Source organism: Nuphar pumila, chromosome 8, assembly GCF_984573655.1.
Source record: "Nuphar pumila chromosome 8, dmNupPumi1.hap1.1, whole genome shotgun sequence".
Taxonomy (NCBI): domain Eukaryota; kingdom Viridiplantae; phylum Streptophyta; class Magnoliopsida; order Nymphaeales; family Nymphaeaceae; genus Nuphar; species Nuphar pumila.
In genome coordinates this window covers 127,041,316-127,062,593 of record NC_143256.1, presented here as the reverse complement: position 1 = coordinate 127,062,593, position 21,278 = coordinate 127,041,316, and the positions used below count along the sequence as shown (strand labels likewise).

General features: G+C 39.0%; 2 protein-coding genes across 2 annotated transcripts; one reads left to right on the top strand and one right to left on the bottom strand.

Moving 5' to 3' along the window:
- Positions 1 to 2,356: 2,356 nt before the first annotated feature.
- Positions 2,357 to 11,111, top strand: LOC149830702 (cationic amino acid transporter 2, vacuolar-like). The gene is made up of 14 exons (XM_090016711.1): positions 2,357 to 2,828; positions 3,376 to 3,577; positions 3,887 to 3,971; positions 5,876 to 6,016; positions 6,103 to 6,221; positions 6,405 to 6,501; positions 6,691 to 6,863; positions 6,948 to 7,014; positions 7,832 to 7,990; positions 8,176 to 8,449; positions 10,051 to 10,159; positions 10,256 to 10,368; positions 10,454 to 10,529; positions 10,611 to 11,111. Exons 1-14 carry the CDS (start codon positions 2,681 to 2,683, stop codon positions 10,765 to 10,767), a joined length of 1,920 nt encoding a protein of 639 aa, XP_089872837.1. The 5' UTR covers positions 2,357 to 2,680; the 3' UTR covers positions 10,768 to 11,111.
- A 6,041-nt stretch (positions 11,112 to 17,152) lies between these two features.
- Positions 17,153 to 19,660, bottom strand: LOC149830701 (uncharacterized). Its single transcript, XM_090016714.1, has 3 exons — positions 19,607 to 19,660; positions 18,082 to 19,431; positions 17,153 to 17,797 (listed from the first exon to the last, which is right to left on the bottom strand). Exons 2-3 carry the CDS (start codon positions 19,284 to 19,286, stop codon positions 17,683 to 17,685), a joined length of 1,320 nt encoding a protein of 439 aa, XP_089872840.1. The 5' UTR covers positions 19,287 to 19,431; positions 19,607 to 19,660; the 3' UTR covers positions 17,153 to 17,682.
- Between the last annotated feature and the right edge of the window lie 1,618 nt (positions 19,661 to 21,278).

The window sequence follows — 21,278 nt, the reverse complement described above, 5'->3', positions numbered from 1 at the left end:
CAAACTTTACGTGCAAGCCTTAAACTATATTTTAATATTAAGAAAACAAGTATTAAACTGTGCTTGAACCTTGGACATATACATCAAATCATCAAATGTTAGAACAACTAGAAATCAAATTATAATAAGAATAACAGCCACCCACTTGCATCATCATGAAATTATATATAAAAAGCAAAGATTGATATTAGTTTATTAAGAAAGACAAATGTTTGATGCTATAAATTCCTGATTTGTATGCCTAATGTTGTATAGTGAACCAACATGGCAAAGTCATTCGGTGTAACTACTTTGGTGACCTTGGTCTTCTTTATCCTTCTAGTTTTTTTCTGGAGAGATTCTAATTAACTCCATGGGTTTTTAGCCTCCACTTTAGCCACTAGAGTTTTTTATTATGTAGATCTTTAGAGGATATGAGTATGGAAAATGATTCATAAAATTTGTGGGCACTTCATTCTATGAGCAGTGGTCAAATAAGCTCCCCGAGATTGATTTGTCTCAATCAACTTGTAGAATACCAAGGTGGTGCAAACCAATACAAGGTGCCACCTATTAAAAATATAAATAACTTGCACTATTGAAGCTAACTTGATCGATTTGGATTCAAATTCCCAGTTTGATGCAAAAAGGAAATAGTAAATCCGAATCGGAATAGCTAATCCAGTAATGTATTTCGTATATGGTTGCTAAAGTAAAACACTGACCTATTAGACAGGGACACTCCATTTTGGACATTCCGACACAGTCGCTGAAATTCATAACCTTTATTTTAAACATTTTAACTTTTGTAATATCATTTTAACTTTTTTGATAATTTTCACTGACTATGGCATATATACACTGAGACCACTCAAAGCATGTATCATCTCAAGTGTAGCAAATGGTGCTAAGCCTTGACCAAGCCAATGAAAACCTAGCCTTGATTGGTCAACCCTAAGTCTCAGGGGAGGAGACCTATGTTTGAGCTGGTAGGACTTGGCTCAGTCAATACACAATGTAGGCCAGGGCGTTAAAGTTTGGCCAGTCAAACCTAGTACAATGTTGAATTGCTAGTCAAGTGCCGATATTGACTTATCGGTTTGTTCACCACTGAAGCACGTATTGACCAAGATGGGTGCGTTTCAATTAGGGGTTAAGGCTCAAAGAAATACAAAAGTGGCTCGAATCTTGACTTCCCTAAGGTTTGGATGAACCATCCTTGATGTTTGACCAAGTGAGCGCTCAGCTTGGTTGGGAATTTGGAGCTGAGCTCAGACAGGGTTCGAGCCTTATCCTGGTCCAAGTCCACAACTTCACTGGGTCAAACAACATAATTTTAGGTGATTTTTCAAAAAAATAAATAGAAAAAGACAAATGATTGGTTATCTTGTTCAGGATTACAACTTAGAGCACTTTCAACTAATGAATAAAAAATTGCAATAAAATTAATGTGAAACAGAAAAATAAAATATGATAAATTTCCCAGCACATTGATTGGATGAGAATATTCACTGATAAAAACAGAAAAGTGAATATATAAGTGCACATGGTTTTCCATGCAATCAGGAGGCGCCACGTAACCTCCAGTTTGCACTGTCTACGTGTCAGATCTGATGTGAAAGAGAACTGACAGGTAAACAGGGTCAGAGATTGGACCCGGAATCTCACCAACATACGGGTTCTTTTCTGGGTCCCACTGTCCTGCCTTATTGGATCCAGAAGTGAACCGGGTTCGAACATGTAAGATGACAAAAATCGACGTAAGATATATAACTGACTCGACTGAGTCATGAGCAAACTGGGCTGAGTTATGCTAAAACTGGGCTAACTCAGCAGGTCGCATGACTCGGCCGAGTTTTGTACACAAGCGAGTTAGACTGGATTTTGACCATCTGGGCCGAGTCAACTGAGTCCAGCGAGTTTTCAAACTATGGTTAAACCAATTCATACCTCATAATACTAATTCAAATCAGACCAGTCTCTAGAACAGGCCCTAGTCCATAATTAGGGATGTAAACGATTCAGATTGGGATCGGATGTGACGGATATTAGATCCGACGATTCAGATCGGTATGGTAAAGGGCTTATTCCATATCCCCTTTTTTTAGATTCAAATTCAAATATTTGTTAGATTCTAAAGCAAAAACTATCCAATTATAATCGGATATGCTTTTGACTTACCAAATCCGACTAAACAGAGTCGGATTCGGTCGGATGTCGGATAAAATTTCTATCCATAATCAACCGGACGCCTGCTTTCGAGGGGAAATGGCCGAGGCCGAGCACGTTTTCTGGATCCGAGCATCTCTCGGGTCCGACCCGAACCCGTCCAAACCAGAAGCCTCTGTCATCCCGGGCAGCGTCTCTCTGCAACTTCGGGCAGCGGGCAGCTCCCCCGATAAAATCTGTTGCTTGCACGAAACACCGGTCGGCTCTCCCTCGTCGTCGTCCTAATCAGGGGGAGAGTCCTTTTCCAGGGTTTCCTTTTCCGCCCTCTTTCCCGCTTCCCTCCAAAAGGCCCTAATTTTCTACGGTTAGGGATTTTGAGGCAGGGCGAGATTTTGGAGGGAGGGAGGGAGGGAGGGAGGGAAAAATCCTTTGTAGGTTTCGTTTGTCTTTCGTTTTTCTTCCTTTGTTTGGCGGTGTTCTTGTGTCCTGGTTTCCTCGGAATTCGGGTTTTTTTTTTCGAGGAGGATCTTGGATGGGGTTCTCCGAGAACCACGGTCGGGTTGGCGGTTCGTGGGGCTTCCATAGTTTGGTTCGGAGGAAGCAAGTGGATTCCGCGCGTACGAGTTCGGGATCGACGCAGCTGGCTAAGAACCTCTCCGTCGTTCAGCTCATCGCCATCGGTGAGGGCCCGTTTTTGTTCTCTCTCTCTCTCTCAGTTTTTTGAAAAAAAAAAAGATTTTTTTTTGGTTAAGGCAAATTATTGGTGTTTTTTTTTTTGAGAAAAAAATTATTGGTGTTTCTTTATGCAAAGTGGTGGGGTTTTCTTTCTTGGGCTTTTTTTCTTGTTTAATTTTGACCTCGTTTTTTCAATATTTTAATATGTTTTTTTGAGTATTTCTTATGTTTTTTATGCTTTTCTTTTGGATAAAGTTTGTACCGCGGTTCAAAATTTCTAGTTTGGTCGTTGATAGTTAGTTTTTTATTGTGATTTTATTATAATAATTTGATAGATATGGTGTTTATTTGTTAGTTTTAATTCTGAACAAGCATTTACTACGTGGGATTCATGTTTTTCGATGTCCCCTTATTTTCGTAATGGTTGATGATTTTTTTTCTACTGTATAGGAGACAAAATTAATTGCAAAGGTTAGGAAGGTAGGTTAGTAGGCAACATATGGATCAGTCACTTGATGTGTCAATTGCTTGTTTCCTGTTGTTTCTGTTTAGGCGTTGGATCGACGATTGGAGCAGGAGTGTATGTTCTTGTTGGAACAGTTGCACGAGAGCACTCAGGACCGGCGCTTACGATCTCTTTTCTGATAGCTGGAATCGCGGCGGCTTTATCAGCGTTTTGCTACGCAGAGCTCGCGAGCCGGTGCCCTTCTGCTGGAAGCGCCTATCATTATTCATACATATGTGTGGGAGAAGGGTAACCTTCCTATCTCATTTAGTTCCAATTTTTGCCAGTTCAGTGACTATGGAAACTTCGTGTTCCTTTGAATATGATATTTCTTTTTTGGTGTTGATTAGGTAAGAGCTTTTTTTCGATAGTTGCGAGTTATTCCCTTAGAATTATCTCATCTTATTTTTTTTTTCTAGATTTTTTTAAAACGTAGAATAGACTGCTGTGTCGAGCTATCACTGTATGGTTGCTTTGAGCGTTTCATGTCTTAGTTTTGAATTGAAAATATGTTTCCCATGCAAGTAGCTGATATTGTTGACTGGTTATTGTTTGCAGTATTGCTTGGCTCATTGGCTGGGCTCTGATACTGGAGTACACGATTGGTGGTGCTGCTGTTGCACGTGGGATATCTCCAAATCTGGTTAGTGAGCAGCACTGTTATTCAATTATGAGAGTTCACTTTTAAAAGTTTTTGTCTGTTGCAAGCTTGCTTCATTGTATAAGGTTCCTATAAATGATTGTTATCAATGCCTATTTTACAGGATGTTCTTCTCTTCCAAGAAAAAGCTGTCTCTGCTTTTCGTAGTGTAGTTCAATGGGTTCTGCCATTACTTTAGCAAACTTGTTTTATATGGAGGTTGATGTTAAAATGTATCTCCAAAATCTGTGTTGTAAGTATAAATATATATACTTATATACATAGAGATACGTATACATATAATTATTATATGTATACGTATCTCCATATATATAAATATATATATTTATATTCATTTCTTTATTTCTTTCTTTTTTACCCAAAAGGGTATTCTTGTAATTTCTTATTTTGCGCATATTCCAATTTGGAATATATTGTAATTTTCAATATTCTTTTTTGTATTTCTTTTTTCTTTTTTGTTTTTTATTTCATTTCATAAAAGGTGCATTGGGGGTCCCCCAATAGAGTCGTTGGGGGGGGGCCAACGGTCACAAATGTGACCGTTGGGGGCTCCCCAACGACTCCTTTGGGAGCCCCCCTTTGCACCTCCCTCTTCTTGTATAGATAGGGGTGTTTCCCCCTTGTATTCCCTAAGCTTGAGAGTCTCAAGCATTTCCTTTCTTTTATGAAATACATGCATTATTGCATGCTTATTATTTATATGCTTGTTGCGTAATTTGTTCAAGTGTTGTGAGAGTGCTTTCGTGCACTTCTTTTATAAAGTGTTTATGCTTGTATGCGTATTGTCTCTTCATAGACAATTTTACAGTTGACTAGTGCTGTAGCAACCTTACAATAATCTATTTTAGAAGAGTTCTAAAACTGCATGAACTTTATGTTTCTTAGAAGTGGCCTTCTTGTTCTAGCCAGCAGTTTTAACTTATGGAAATTTACCTTGTAGTGTAGCAAGTAGTTTAGTGGGACGTCTAACATGGTGAGGGAAAAATCCTAATTGTTACCTTTAGCTGATGCTTTGGAAATCATAACGCAAACATGACAACTTTTGACATGATATTAATCTTAAATTGCTGCAAACATGTAAATAAAATTGAGGCTGCTACCACTTTCATGATACAATATGACGTAACATAAATACAGTGCACTTAAAGTTGGCATCATAGTGACAAATCTCGCGATATTTATGAAAATATCGCGAGAAATTAGCTGAAAGTTAAAAATGGCAATTTCTCACTATTTTTTTGTCAGAAATATAAATATCGTGTTTTAAATGCGATATTTATGTTTTTATAGGCTATTTATCATATAAAAATAATGTATTTTTATTTTTATTTATTTTTTATTGTTGATATTTTTGGCTAACCGAGAAAAATGTGAGATTTAGAAAAAAAAAGTTTTTCACGAGTTTTTGGCTGCTGAGATTTTGCTGTTTTTTACTTTTGTCACTATGGTTGGCATTATCATTCACATCTCTCCTCCCAGCTTTAGTGTTAGTCAAGGTCTTCATGATTTCCACTGTATGTGCCATTTTTTTCTAACAAAATTTCAAAACTAGGGGAACCATTTATATTAACACCAAGGCTCTGTCTTTTGATTCTTTGAAGCCTTTTCCTTCAATTGATTATTAGGTTGGTTAGGTCCCTTTTATGGTCCTCGGTATTTTTTTTCTTTATTATGCTTTCTGTGTGTAATTAACTGAAGGGTACATGCCTTTCTCTTGCCATGTAGTACTCATAATTGCTGGAAGTATATTTTCGTGGTGTGTCTACAAAGTAACCTACCTTCTATGTCTGTAGATGTAAAGCACATGCAGCTGTTAGATGTTGACTGTTGAGCATATATATTCTGTTTGTAGAAGAATGAGTTTATGATGTATTCTCCTATTTCAGGCCTTGCTTTTTGGAGGAGAAGATAGTTTGCCAGTGTTTCTAGCTCGCCAACACATCCCTGGCCTCAATATTGTTCTCGACCCTTGTGCTGCTATTCTCGTTTTTATTGTTACTGGCCTCCTCTGTGTGGGAATCAAGGAGGTAAGCTGTTGATGTTCATCAATCTCTTCGAAATAGCTTTTATTGTGCTGGTTTGGCCCTCATTCCTTCAACTGCCTATGCTACAGAGTTCTCTTGCACAAGCCATTGTAACCACTGCAAATGTTTGTGTTATGCTTTTTGTTATCATAGCTGGTAGTATCCTTGGTTTTCGGAATGGATGGCCTGGATATTCTCTTCCTACTGGGTAAGACAAAATTGTGTTCTCTATGTATATTAGAATTGTTGTTTATGCCAATTAGAATCTTTGCATGTGGCATTTTTACATTATGTTCCTTTGAGCTGGAGGAAATGGAACGCATACCTTGGTTTTGTTAAGGAAAGTTGTTGGAGGCTGGAAGTTTGATCTGTCTCCTTGTTTGGTTTCCAGGTACTTCCCTTTTGGAGTTAATGGGATGCTTGCTGGATCTGCCACTGTTTTCTTTGCATATATAGGCTTTGATTCGGTTGCAAGCACCGCAGAAGAGGTGTGCCATGTTTGATATTGTTGTTGATGCCATTATCTGTTTTTGCTTAACACTCCGTGATAAATTGTCGATGTTGGGTAGAGGAGGAAATCATCATAAATTTTCCAGACATAAAGTTATGTTTTTAATTGTGAATATCGTGTATGACCCCTACAATCACCTCATGCTTATGGTCATCCTGTCTCACAGGTGGAAAACCCACAACGTGATTTGCCATTGGGAATTGGAATAGCATTATCCATATGCTGCTTCTTGTATATGCTGGTGTCTACAGTTATAGTTGGCTTGGTACCTTATTATGCAATGGATCCCGACACACCAATTTCGTCTGCTTTTGCTAGTCATGGGATGCAGTGGGCAGTGTAAGTGATACCTGTGAATGAAATTATGTTGATTTTTGTGGGCTGGTCGCAGTTGGTTGTAACACCTTTGGTTGTTTCTTTTAGGTACGTTATCACTGCTGGTGCAGTTACTGCTCTTTGTGCAACTTTGTTGGGTTCAATCCTTCCTCAGGTAAATTTGTTGCAGATTGACCAGATATTTGGTTTATAAGATGGCATTTTATTGCATTTATTTGATGTTCATATATTTTGACCATTGAAATGTCTCCATTCTGTGTGGAAATCATTTCATTCTCAGGTGCCTTTTCCGTGAGATTTTATTACCTTTGTTGTGCTTACTGCTTTCTGCTGCATGCACCTTTTTTTAACAAATCAATTCCCTTTTTGGTGTCTACACTTCCATTAATATTTTTCATTGGATATACTCTTATGAGTCATGGTTAACTTTGATGGATTTGTTTCCTGGTCGACTATTAAATTCTCTCTGTTAGAGAGAAAGAAAGTTTTTTTTTTTTTCGTGCTGATATTTTATTTTCTGCAATATGGTTATTTACTATCAAGTTAGAAATAGTGGCATTTTGTGCCCCAATGCACATCTGAGTTTTGTTGGAAATTGTCCTACATATTGATTTAGACTGTCATTCTTTGTGTGTTTTCCTTTTTGTTTTTTTCTGTTTATATGTGTGTGTGCACGTGCATGCATTCATATATGTGTGAAGTCTTTAAAAATTCTCCTTAATGTATTTGTTAGTTGATCTTGCATTATCATCTATGGTGAACAGCTAATTAGTTTATTATTACACTGAGCTGTTTCTGTATTGGAGGAATTGCAGCTTGTCTTAAACTACCTTTTTTTTAATTTGTCTCTTTAATATATTCTATTATTTCTAGTATGCATGCTTTTTTTGTTTTTGGATTGTTTATTTTGGTGTTCGATGTTTGTCTGCATACTGAAATGGATGTATTCATCTTTCTATCCATGTTCTCAGCCTAGAATCCTAATGGCAATGGCAAGGGATGGATTGCTACCATCATTCTTCTCTGATGTCAATAAACACACACAAGTTCCTGTTAAGAGCACTATCGTAACGGGGATTGTTGCTGCAGTTCTAGCCTCCTGTATGGATGTTTCTGAGTTGGCAGGAATGGTAAGTTTTCATCAATAAGAGAAACGTTCAGTTGCATTGGATTTGTCAAATTGTGCCTCTATCAATGCAAAAAATAATAGTAGTACTACATTAGTCAGTTGGTCAATGTTGAAGTAAGTTCTTATGCAATACTAAAATCAGTCATATTGTTTTGTTCACAAGTTCTGCTTCTTCACTTTGTGCAGGTCAGTGTTGGCACACTGCTTGCATTTACTATTGTTGCAATTTCGATTTTAATACTCAGGTATGTTCCACCTGATGAAGTGCCTCTGCCATCACACCTTCAAGAAACAATGGACTCGGTATCATTAAAATATGGTTCCCAAGGAATTAATAGGGAAGATCTTGAAGATCCTGGGAAAACGTGTAAAGATGCTGAACAAACTTCTGAAGGTCGTCACTCTGCTGATGCATCAGTTGCTTATCCGCTAATTAAGAAGGAAAAGTATCAACCTGAGGGTAATTTGCATCAGATTCTCTTTATTATCTTGCATTCTTGATTGAGGTTCCAGTTATTTCCTGATCCTTTTCTGGAACATGGCAGGCTTTATTTCTATACCATTGGATTTCCTCTATGGGCTACAGGCTTTAGCTCTTCACTGTGTTTTTTATTTATCCAAATTTCAGTATTTAGTCACTGTTTTACCAAAATACAACAACAACTACGCCTTCATCCCAAAACAATTGGGGTCAGCGATATGAACCAAAAAAGAAATTCATTTTGGGTCTTCCACATGAATCCTTTTCCTCCAATCATTTCTATCCAATGCCATGTCCTCGATGAGGTTCAAAGCATTCATATCCTTTCCTATCATCTCCATCCAAGTCTTCCTAGGCCTACCCCGACCTCTTTTAACTAATATATTTTCCCATTTCTCCAACCTTCTAACTGGAGCATCATTAGGCCTTCGCCGAATATGTCCAAACCACCGTAAACGATTCTCTCGCATCTTATTTTCAATGGGTGCAACACCTACCTTCTTACGTATCTCCTCGTTCTGAATCTTATCTTTTATTGTATTTCCACACATCCATCTAAGCATCCGCATCTCAGCTACACTCATTTTTTGAATATGATGTCTCTTGGCAGCCCAACATTCCGTACCATATAGTAAAGCGGGCCTAATAGTCGTCCTATAAAACTTTCCCTTCAACCGCAATGGCATTCTACGATCGCACAACACTCCAGTTGCACTTTTCCATTTCATCCACCCAACCTTTATCCTATGATTTACATCTCCATCAATTTCTCCATACTTTTGAATGATGGATCCCAAATATTTGAAATAATCATTCACCGATATTTCTTGCTCACTAAGATTCACTACACTCCCATCACTACTTCGTTGCTTACTAAACTGACAATCCATATATTCAGTCTTACTCTTACTCAACTTAAAACCTCTAGCTTCCAATGTCTGTCTCCATAATTCTAACTTAGCATTAACCCCAGCTCTAGACTCATCAATCAAAACAATATCATCAGCAAACAACATACACCACGGTACATTTTCTTGAATTGATCTCGTAAGCTCATCCATCACTATTGCAAATAGAAAAGGGCTTAAAGCAGATCCTTGATGTAACCCAACCGTTATCGGAAAATTGGTTGTCACCCCTCCACAAGTGCGGACATTGGTTACTACTCCTTCATACATATCTTTAATTATACTAATGTACTTGAGAGAAACACCTTTCTTCATCATTGTCCACCAGAGAACGTCCCTAGGTACTCTATCGTATGCCTTCTCTAAATCAATAAAAACCATATGCAAATCTTTGTTCCTCTCTTTATATCTTTCAATAAGTTGTCTAAGAAGATATATAGCTTCCATAATTGATCTTCCAGGCATAAAACCAAATTGATTCTCCGATATCGTGACAACCTTCCTCAACCTAGACTCAATCACCCTCTCCCAAAGTTTCATAGTATGACTCATGAGTTTTATACCACGATAGTTTGTTCAATCTTGTATATCACCCTTATTCTTATATAAAGGCACCAAAGTACTCTTCCTCCACTCATTAGGCATCTTATTTGTTTTACCAAAATGTTGCAGATAAATTTGAAGACCAGAAAAGACGCAAAATTGCAGCTGTCAACATTGCTTTTGTGTGTATTGGAGCGCTCCTGCTTACTTCTGCAGCTTCTTTTGCATTTCTTCCTGGGTAACTCATTTGATGGAATTTTCTTTCACACTCTAGACTATTTAGAGGATAAATTCTATTGTGGTTCTATGTAAATTTTGACATTTTTCCTTTCAGCCTTCTACGATTACCTGTCTGTGGTGTTGGGGCCATCCTTTTGTGTTGTGGTCTGATTGTTCTCTCCTGGATTGACCAAGATGATGGGAGGCACAGCTTTGGACACACTGGAGGTTAGAACTAGTATTTTATGGCAACAAAAGTCTAAAAGTGGTGCCAATTCTTCGATCAAGTTTTAAGTCGTTAACTTCTGTGCAGGTTTCATCTGCCCTTTCGTCCCTCTCCTGCCCATTTGTTGTGTTCTGATAAACATTTATCTACTAATAAATCTTGGGTAAGTTTTTCATGGTTAACTCATGTATTTTTCTAGATTAAGTTTATTTCTTCAATTTTGGTGACTATTGGTCTCTTTCAGTGGAGGAACATGGCTTCGTGTATCAGTGTGGCTCTTAATCGGAGTAATTATATACTTGTTCTACGGAAATGGCCATAGTTCATTGGCAGATGCAGTCTATGTGCCGGCAGCCCATGTAGATGAGATATACAGGAGCTCTTCAAGAATTGTGGAATAAAAAGAATTGAAGTTCCTCTTCTCTGTTCTACCTTTCGATCCTGTATCGGCCATTCAATGGATTTTTCTTATATTCATGCTTTTGAGCACATATATGTAAACTTGTATTCGTGCTTTGGGGACCCCCCTTGTTTGTTTATTTAAAAGCTTCACTCCTGGTGATGCAGCCTGTGAAAGATGTAAAAAGTCTCTGCTTTTCATTGGGGGCCTTGGTAATGTCAATGATTCAAGAAAAATGTAGGCCATTGTCTTGATGGTCCTTTTCTCTTTTTGTATATTATGAGATGGTTAGTCAAGCATCTCAAATTAATAAAGAAAAATGTATGGTTTGCTGTCTTTGGAAAAGCTGCACTGGTCGTAAAATAATAATGATCATAAAATATAATCATTAATTTTCATAACCTTGTAGTAAAGCAAATCTTATGGCTTCACACACTTGGCGATCGGGTTGCATGTTGTGTAGCAGAATTGGATATTATGTCCTACTCAACCCAAATCTAAAAGAAAAAGAAAAAAAAAACCTTCTCTACTTGGACTCTTAACACGATTTCTTAACTGGGATATAGTCAGTTGCAAAACTTCGAGAATGATGGGTTGAACTCTGGCATTTGTTAATTTCTGTAGTTGGGTTGCTATGTTTTTTCTTTTTTTAGATAGACAAGCTGGGGTTAGTCTGACCTCCGCCAGTTATAAAACATACCACTGGGTTTTGAACTTGCAATGTCCCAACACAAGGTGACGTTCACTAACAGCTCCTACCAAACAAGGGGAGCCCCCGTTGGGTTGGGTTGCTATTTTTATTGAAACAAAGAGGCTCAGCGGGAAATAGCTCATCAAAGACGTAACCATTATCATTTGCACAAACTGTTATGGGGAACCAATCACTCCCCGATGGCTGCACTAACGCTGAAATTTCCCATAGATGGTTGTCTTATGGTGCAGTCTAGACTTACACAGTTGGGGTTCATCTAAGCTAATAGATGACAGCTTTGTAAACAAGAGGAAAGCATTGATTATCTTTTCATTAAATGCTTTGTTTCTATAGCAATATGGAAGATGCCGGTAACTCTTTTCGGTAGATGTAAAATTCCTACACATGATCTATATACATCACTCGTTTGGTGGAGCAAGAACAAATTTAAAGAGAAAAAATTGAATGATGCATGAATGCTAACATAGTTGGTTCAAAAATCTGAGATTAAGAAATAAGTGTATTTTTAATGATTGGAGTGGCTCCTGTCACCAACACACAACCAATACATTCATTTGATCTGATCAATGAAATCCAAGGTATAAAACATTAACCATTGATTTGGTGAAGAAGGATGAGAATGCGGTGCTGCTCTCTGTTCAGCAATCCATGGCTAGATCAACCTAATAACGTGGAGAAGACGTATAAAGGAAATGAGGCAAGCACTTGTGCAATTAATCAGGATGTTAATACACAATCCAAACGTCAAAAGTAAGAAAGCATCACAGTTTTCCACTGGCATATAAAAGGCATACGAACTGGGTCATATTCAAGTTTTCACATATAAAACCAAAGAAAATTCACCATTAGATAATCAAATGCAGGTAAATTTGTAACAAATAAGAGCAAACAACTAATCAAATCTGATTTGGGTATGTCTTATTCACAACCAAACTGGGGTCCCTAATATAAATCTGATTGGGCTACATGACAATGCAATGCATCCCACCTCTTAACAATCCTTATCCACATGAAGAAATGAATAGTGATACACCGACTCTGAAAATCGCACAAAGACATCACAGATCAGCCATTTGTGCACAGCCGAGGGGTGGTAGATGACTCAAAGATCGAGTGATTTCTTTGAACAAATGCACTACAAATTTAGAAGCTGCTATCAAGAGTTACAGGAACTTTTTCCTGAACAAAAATAATCGATCAGAACCCAAAACACTTGCAATTTAGGAAAATGGCCAAAAGGGAACCATGTGCAACGAGTATATAAATTAGCTTTGACCGTAAGGCATGGGGTGAGTGGATTACCTAGGGCTGACTTCCTATGGAGTCAGATCCATTAAGTCACCCGTGTCCTTAGCAGCAGCCCTCACTTACAAATTCAATGTAAGAAATGCCTGTGAATCCTTAATTTTGAATAAGGCCTAAAACATTCATCATGAACTATAGCACCATTTGATTGTTAACTTGGGGTCAATGTAGAGTATGATCCGTGTAAGCTCACAAAAAGTCCATGTGCAATTGAAGTTTCAAGCATGCAAGAGTGAAGCTCCAAACAGCATCAAGAGATGGCAAGTTGATTGGTATTATTCATCAGCAAGACGGACTTATTTCATTAGAAAAAAAAGACTCATTAGTACACAACCGGAAGGTGGAAAGACAAGAACCTTAGCAGCAACCCAGGGAGCAAATAATCATTTGTCCAGGAAGCAGTAGCCAAGCTGAATATTAACTCAAAACATGTTAAGAAGTTGATTCTGCACATCTGCTTATATGGAAAAGAATGAAGGCCCAATAGAGTGGTGGTAAGATCTTAACAGGGAAGGGAAGGAAAGGGAATGGAAGGCAGGTGCTTCTAGTGCAAAGACGGTCTTTTACATTGTCCATCAAAAACTTCTTATAGTTTGAAACATAGCCCATTTTAAAAGGTGAACCAGTCAGCATATGCCGATGTTGTGAGGATAAGCATTCAATAAAAAAACTCAAGGTTCTTCCTTTCCTCAAGATTTCAAGTTTATCAGTGACCCCCAGTGGATCAGATCTATCTAAAAATCAGGACCGGTAGCTGCCACTAGCTAGCAGGGTAATTAAAAAAAAAGGCAATTTCAAGTAGCATTCCCCTGTCTATTACCTGTGATTGTTCAGTATCAGAAAGAGAATGGAACCAGCTGGTGGAGCCATCATGAAATTCTTCGACTAATGCGCCATAATGCTACTTGCACATGTCATGGAGTACATGGATGCATCAATGGAGATTATCTAGCTGTTGATCAAGTTGTATTCAGTCTAAGAAAGTGGAACCAACTGATGGAGTTGTCATGAAGTTCTTCATGTGGCTCAAAGTGTACTAGCACAAGTCATGGAGGACATAGGAGACAGATCAATTGAGATTTTTGAGTTGTTCATCAAGTTGACCTAGAAATTATGATTGAGAAGTCATAGCAATGAAGTCCTATTATAGGTTGAGAAGTCATAGCAATCAGTTTACCTATGATCAATGATGCATCATATAGGTTTGTAGAGTCTTTTCTTCTCATTCAAATTATCTCCGATGGCCTCTTTTTTCCTATCCATGGCCTCCTCATTGAGATAACTCATATCTGGCATGTCTTCATTGTCAACCAATCTAAATACTTTCACCAAAGGTATAGTGATTCTCAACAACTTCACGCAAGAGTCTTAAAATTCACTTCTAAATACAATTTTCATAATTTCACTTGACTTTCTTTTTGTTGCATTGGGATATGCATTCCACTCATCGGATGAAAACATTTTTTTAAGTACAATTATATTGTTTACTAGACTTTGCACTGTCAAAAAGTTCGTAGCAAATCTAGCAATTGCACTATGAATTAACTCAGCGCCAATAGTGTACTTTCTTATCAAGCTCAAAATTCATGCATGATTGTAAATAAACTTTGTAATTTCTTGGCTGTTTGTTTTATCTGATCCATGTTATTGATGCCCTCAAGCATAAGGCCTATGCAGTGGGCAGCACATATGGTCTAAAACAATATCTCATAATTCTCTGTCAATTCTTTACTTGTTGCATTATCAGTGATAAGTTGAAGTATATTTTCAGGCTTCACCTCTTCTACAACATCATCAAACACCCTGAGCAACACATTTGTTGTCTTAAGCGTTTCAGACATATCTATAGATTTAAAAAACATAGATCGTTTTGATCAATGAACAAGAAAATTTATCAAAATCCTTGTCTTTCTGTCAGTGCACCCATGTCCTTTCATGATTGTCTCATCTCATCACAATATTCCTTCACTTCACTCACATTAACATTAATTTTTTTTTCTAAAATCATGATATGAAGCATTTCATATCCAGACCCGATACTTGTTATGGCATCTGTCATGGCCTGAAAAAGAAATGAATTTGCTGCATTAAAAGGAATGCATGCATCATAAAATCATCTCTCAACCGCGACATTCGCTTGCCCGACTAAATGTTTTGGGATCATAACAGTGCAAATGTAAGGTTGTGACCCAAGGGTAGTCCTAGGAAGAAAAAAAACTCCTAATAGAGTCTTTAGCTCTACCTCCTCTAGAGAAACTCCCTCATCCTCCTCCTCTTCTCTTTCTACATGTACCACTATTGCTAGCACCAACCAAACCTTTCCCCTTCTTGCAAAGTTTCCTATTTCTGATGGTATGCTAGGGGTTGTAGGATCAAAAGTAGAAAACTCATCATCTACATCATAAACATCATCCCATGGTTGTGCATACCCCAATTCCGCTTCATTCATCTACTGTTGTTGTTTTTTTGTCTCAAAGTGGTAAGCAACTGGTGTCATTGCCATTTCACGATCTCCGGCAAATTCCTTGAGATGCATGGGGCAACATTGTGATGTGTCTCGGCCAAATGATGCTTCAATCGGAAGAAACTACCAAAGAAAGTATTATGGCAAAACATGCACTCAATTTCAATCGGTTATCATTCATCACTTGAGTGCCCCATTGCCATGTTGGGTCATTTGATGTCAGTTTCCACTAAAAACAGTGTTGTGAAAGGCGTACGCCTCAGAGGCGAAGCGCAGGCTCAACGCCTCGCTTCGCCTCATCGCATTTACAACCTTGCTTGAGTCTCACGTTGTGAGAGGCGTACAGGCGTACGCCTCAGAGGCGAAGCGCAGGCTCAACGCCTCGCTCCGCCTCATTGCATTTAACAACCTTGCTAAAAAACCCAATAAGAAGCAAAGAATAAGAATTTTAATCTACTTTCTTAAAAGGAAAAAGATGGAAAGGTAATCTTAAACAAATCACAAAAGCCCTCTCCCTTGCGCACAGATCGGCCCCCAAATCTCTCTCACGAGTTTTAGGGTAAGTGGGTTCCCCTCTAATGGACTCTAAACAAATGAGAAAGTAGGCCCTCAAGAGGTCTTTAAAACCCAAAAAATAAAAAACATGATTTGACCCGTTTTAAAGTGCAACGAAGGTGTATCATACGATAACATGTATCCATAGTGACAAAAGCTTATCTCGCGCTTTTTCGGCAGTCAAAAACTCGCAATTTTTTTTTATTTTTTTTAAATCTCGCATTTTTAGGCAAAATATTGGTAATAAAAAATAAATTAAAGATAAAAATATTTTTTATAAAAAAATATAAATAAAAATATTTAAAAGTAAAAACCACACAAATTTTTCACGATAAATAGTTGTTTAAAATGTAAATATCATGTTTAAATCATGATATTTATGTTTTGACAAAAAATCATGATATTTATGTTTTGACAAAAAATCATGATATTTTGAAAATCTTGCAAGAAATTGCCGTTTTAAACTTTTAGGCCATTTATCACGATATTATCAGGAGATTTTCGTAAATCTCACGATATTTATCACAGAGCTTGTATCACATGATACAGTACGATACATGGTTGTATCATACAATACATCTGATACGGATATGATGCACACTCATATTGCTATAGTATTGTATCAAAAAACATAATAGTAACGATATGGTAAGATACAACACTGGGTTTAACTAGGACAGAACAATGGCTTCATCCCAGTTATGGGGTACTGACAGTATATCCACCATATTCCAGAAAAACCATTCCATTGGTTCTGGTTAAACACAACAGTATTGTTCAATATTTATAACCAGATTTCTGAAGAAAATACCAAATGAAGTAGATAGTACAGGACATACAGTTATAGGTAGAAAATTTCTTGATGCACATACTCTTGTACAAAGAACAAAGTTTAACTCGTTCATTTCATACAACAGTAGCACCATACAACAAAGGACGGTTAACATGCTTCATGTGCACGAGGCCCTTGACTACCAACCAACATGATGATAATTGTGTTTTTTCCGCTTTGTTCAGAAGTCTGCTATCTTATTCACAAACAAATTGTGTCTTCCGCTCATGTGAAGGCACCTTTTCTTTCTAAAGAAAGTGACAATCAATTTGCCTATCATAAAGGTTATTGCATGGAACATGGGATTTGATGAGAGATGGATAGCACTTGGATTATAACAATCATGATAAAAGGAATCAACCAATCAGTGAAACACTTATTCAATTTTATGAGTAAGAAACTGAATCAAGTAAAGGGAAAAGAGAGGAAACATTAACAGAATCTTGGGTAGCTGCAAAATAATAGAAAACATATAAAGAAATGCCAAGAAAATGCTTCAAAAATGTGCTGACACAAAATGGATGTTAAGATCTTTTTTATCTTAATACTAGAATTCAACTTCAACAATTAATTGCCATCTTTTTGGCCACACAGTAGGACGTCTATAAGTAGTCAAAGTGGAAAAAACAATGCTAACTACAAACAAGGTCACTTCATCTGTCTTCATAATAACAATAGTTGCTTAAACAAACAAGGTGACACAAGAGACAGGCAATTGCTTTCAGTCTCAAGTAGCTTAGTTTGTTGAGATGAGGGTATGTGAACTTCTGGTGCAGTCACCTTAATGATGTGCATTACATGTACAGCGGAAAAAGCATCATCTAGAAGCCCTGCAAAGCTCTAGGAACAGGCATAGCTGAAGCATGATATAGCAATAGTGATACACCTTTCATGGTACAATGAGAAAGCATGATTATAGCACCTGATGAACAACAGCCAGCTGATCAAAAGCAAGAAACACCATATAATATCATCTGCAGAGAAGGCTGTTGTACCCTTTGCTCCTCTTGGGAACACAATAGGTAGACAACCCATCTTAACCTGTCCATTAATGGGATTCCCAATCCTTCAACTTCTTGCTTCCTTTCGGTTTGGCTATTGATGCATTCATACCAGCCATCTTGGCATTATATTTTGCTCGAAGAGGATCATTTGCCATCCACCTAAAACAGATAAAATGCAAAACCAAGTAAATCAAATGCCTTACCACTCAAACAGAAGGCAACAATTATAAAGAGATGCATGACCAACAAACTTCTAAAATGAAGCATCGCAACTGAAACAAATACTTAACTAAGAAACTGTGAAATGGAGCAATTGAAAGTAGGTGGAATTGAAAACAATCCCGAACCAAGTAACCGCCAAATGCAGCAACAGATAAGTGAAAGCACAAACAACACAATAAAGAATATCCAAAATGCAAAAGCGTGAGTGAAAATGCACATACGGGTTGTTCCAATCGGTCGTATCCTCTGCAACAAGATGAGTCCACTTGGTCCTCCCACTCCGCCCAAAGTGCTTCACCTGCATCACCTTGGGCAGGTTGGTCTTATCCAGCTTGTCCTCACCAGTTGGGGCAGAGAAGTCACGCCTGTAGATCTCGGCCGCTCCTGCAGTGCCAGCGGCATCATCTGCATCAGTCTGGAAGAATGCTCCTTTGTGGAAGTACTTCTGCATGAACTTCCACTTCTGCTTCGGTGCTGCCGAGAGCGGCTTCGGGTTCTTCCTTTCCCACTCACGCCTCTCCTCCTCCGTCATGTTCCGCACCCTCTCAACCTCCTCCTTCTGCTTCAGCATCGCCTCCCGTCCCTCACGGTCCCTCCGGATCCTCGCAATCTCCCTCGCCTTCCACAGCTCGTACTCCTCAGCCTCATTCACCTCATCATCGGTGTCGACATCAGCATTCTTCTCGGCCTCCCCCTCTGCGTTCTTCTTGATCTCCTCCTCCTTCCGGATCTCCTCCACCACAATCTGCTTCGTCTCCACCTTCCTCTCGTCCAGCCTCCTCCTTGCAAGCTCTTCAAGCGCCCTCTCCTCGGCCTCGAGCCGCTCCCGCTCAGCGATCGTGTCCCTCTCTGCCTTCGGGATGAAGACGGGCTTCACCATAGCCATCCCCGACTGCTCCTCCTCCGAATCCGTCTCATACTCAGACTCCTCCTCCTCCTCTTCCTCCTCTTCTTCCTCCTCTATTTCCTCCTCCGCAGCTGCTTCCGCCTCCTCCCTCTGCCTCTCAAGCAACCTCTCGCGGATTCGGCGACGCCGCTCCTCCAGCGCGTCCTCATCCTCATCCTCCTGGTCCTGCCCCTCCTGGGCCTTCTTCTCTTCCTCCTGTGTCGAGATGATCTCCGCATGCCTGATCCGGCGGTGCGTCGCTATCGCCTCCTCTCTGTCCTTTCGGCTCTCCGCCAGACGCCGGAGCCGGGCATCGTCCTTCGCCGCGGCCGCGGCCGCGTCGGCATCGTCCCGGCTTGGGAACGCCTTCTCGAGCGCGACCAACCGGGTGGTGCGGATGTCGCCGTCGTCATCAGCGTCGTCTGCCCATTCCGGCGCCTTCCCGGGCCAGTACCGCTTCACCTTCGTTTGGCCGATCTTGCCCCGGAGCTTGTCGCGGATCGCGATGACCGCGTCGCTCACCCCAGCTGTAACAGACATCGTTGCCGATCGATGTCGAGTCGGAAAACCCTAGTTTCCAATACGGCGCGCTCTGATACTCCCCGCAACCGCGTGGGAAATGGGGAAAGACTAGTTTCCGCACCAGTGTTTTGCTTCTGAGCGTGATTCAATGGCGTTTTCTTATCTGATGAAACCAACAAACAAACAAAACAGAAAAACCCTAATTACGGAAACGAATAGCAACTATGTGTAACATAGCAATCGGAGAAGAGGAAGAAGAAGAAGAATTGGATGGACGAAAGGAATCGCAACACTTTATTATTGTTTGGATAGACGGAAAACGGGTGCCGAGAAATTACTTTGCCGCGGTGCGCGATATTTTGGCTGTTTGGGAACGACGGGAAGACGAGTTCAGGAGAATTTACCAAAGCCAGGGCCTAAAACGAGTCAGATGGGTCGGTTTGGGATTAGTCCAGATCCATACCCATCTAAGAAAGGTTGATGTAAACAGTTCGGATTCGAATTGAATCTAGCCAATACCATATTAGACTAATAGGGTGTTGGATCAGAATCGGACATACCAGATCCGATTTCTTACATGTAAACAGATTTGGGTATTAGTCAAATTGGAATATTTTCTGGATTCGACTACAAAAAGATCAAAACCATATCTGCATCCGATTATAATCAATCGATATGGCTTTGGCTTACCAAATGCAACTAAATGAAATCAAATTTGGTCCAATATCAGATAAAATCGGATTCATTGACTTTCCTAGTTGATACAGTTACGGTCGAGTGATCTAGGCAATTCTGACTCCAACCTAATCGGATTTGGACTTTGGTGTGATGAGATCAGCTAAATCCAAATCTAGATCCAAATAACTTAAAATCCAGCATTTACATGTATCCAGTTTCAGATTCTAGTCAGATTGAGATCTTGGTCAGACTCAGAGTCAGATTCGGGTGCAAAAGCTAATACCGAATCTGGATCATATTATTAGTCGAATTCTACTTTAGCTACTGAATCCAAAAAACCTGATTCAGACTCGGATCAGATGTCAGATATTATCCAACCCGTTGACATCCTACAGTTATCATACATCTGCCCATATTTTGTACCATTCACATTGTATGTAGCGTCGCTGCATGGTGGTGACCTGCTTGACAGTATCTTGGCATTTCTTGAGAAATGGATGGTCATAAAAAAAAGCATGCAGTGCCGCTGCATAAAAAATGACCTGTGATAGTATCATTACCCATATTCATACAAATGGATATAGTTTGGATGGATAGCCAATTCATACTTTATCCAATTTTAGTCCCATTTGACATGGCTGAGAAAACGAACCCAGCAGCTCATGGTTTAACTTGGCTCAGCTGGCATAAGTCGATCGACCTTCTTGGTAAAATAGGCTTGATAAACCGAGCTGAGGCAGGCTAAGCAAAAACAAAAGGTGTTTGGCTCAACTCATGTTGTATAGGCTTGTTCGCCTTAGCTTAGCTCATTTAGGACATGCTAATTTTTTTTTTTTGGGTGTACAGCTACATGCAATTCCATACCTTTCACTTGTGCATTGTTCACGGAATGTGCAATTATTATTCTCCTTACATACATAGAATAGGTCTTCATCACGAGTATTGTTATCAGTTGAGTCAAAACATACACACTTCGTTGTGCTCTTATACATGTCGGACTTAAATCTAACATCGTTCTACTTTTTTCGTTATATTCATCCTTGCAAACATATCTTTATCATGTGCACGTATTCTCTCCAATGATGGTCATCAACAGTATACTTTTATACAAAAAGTAGTTTGGCCAAAACAGAGTTTTGCAGGAAACGAGTTCTATCTGAATTATAAAGATATGTGAGTTTCATTGGAGGTCTAAGAGTTTCGTTGGCAAAAGAGTTGCGCTGAAAACTTGACTTCCACTGAGAAATTTTAATACTTTGAAGAGTAAAGAGAGACTCATTATTTAGACTTAAAAGACAAAACTCTTATTCATATAAAAGTAGAGTTTTACTT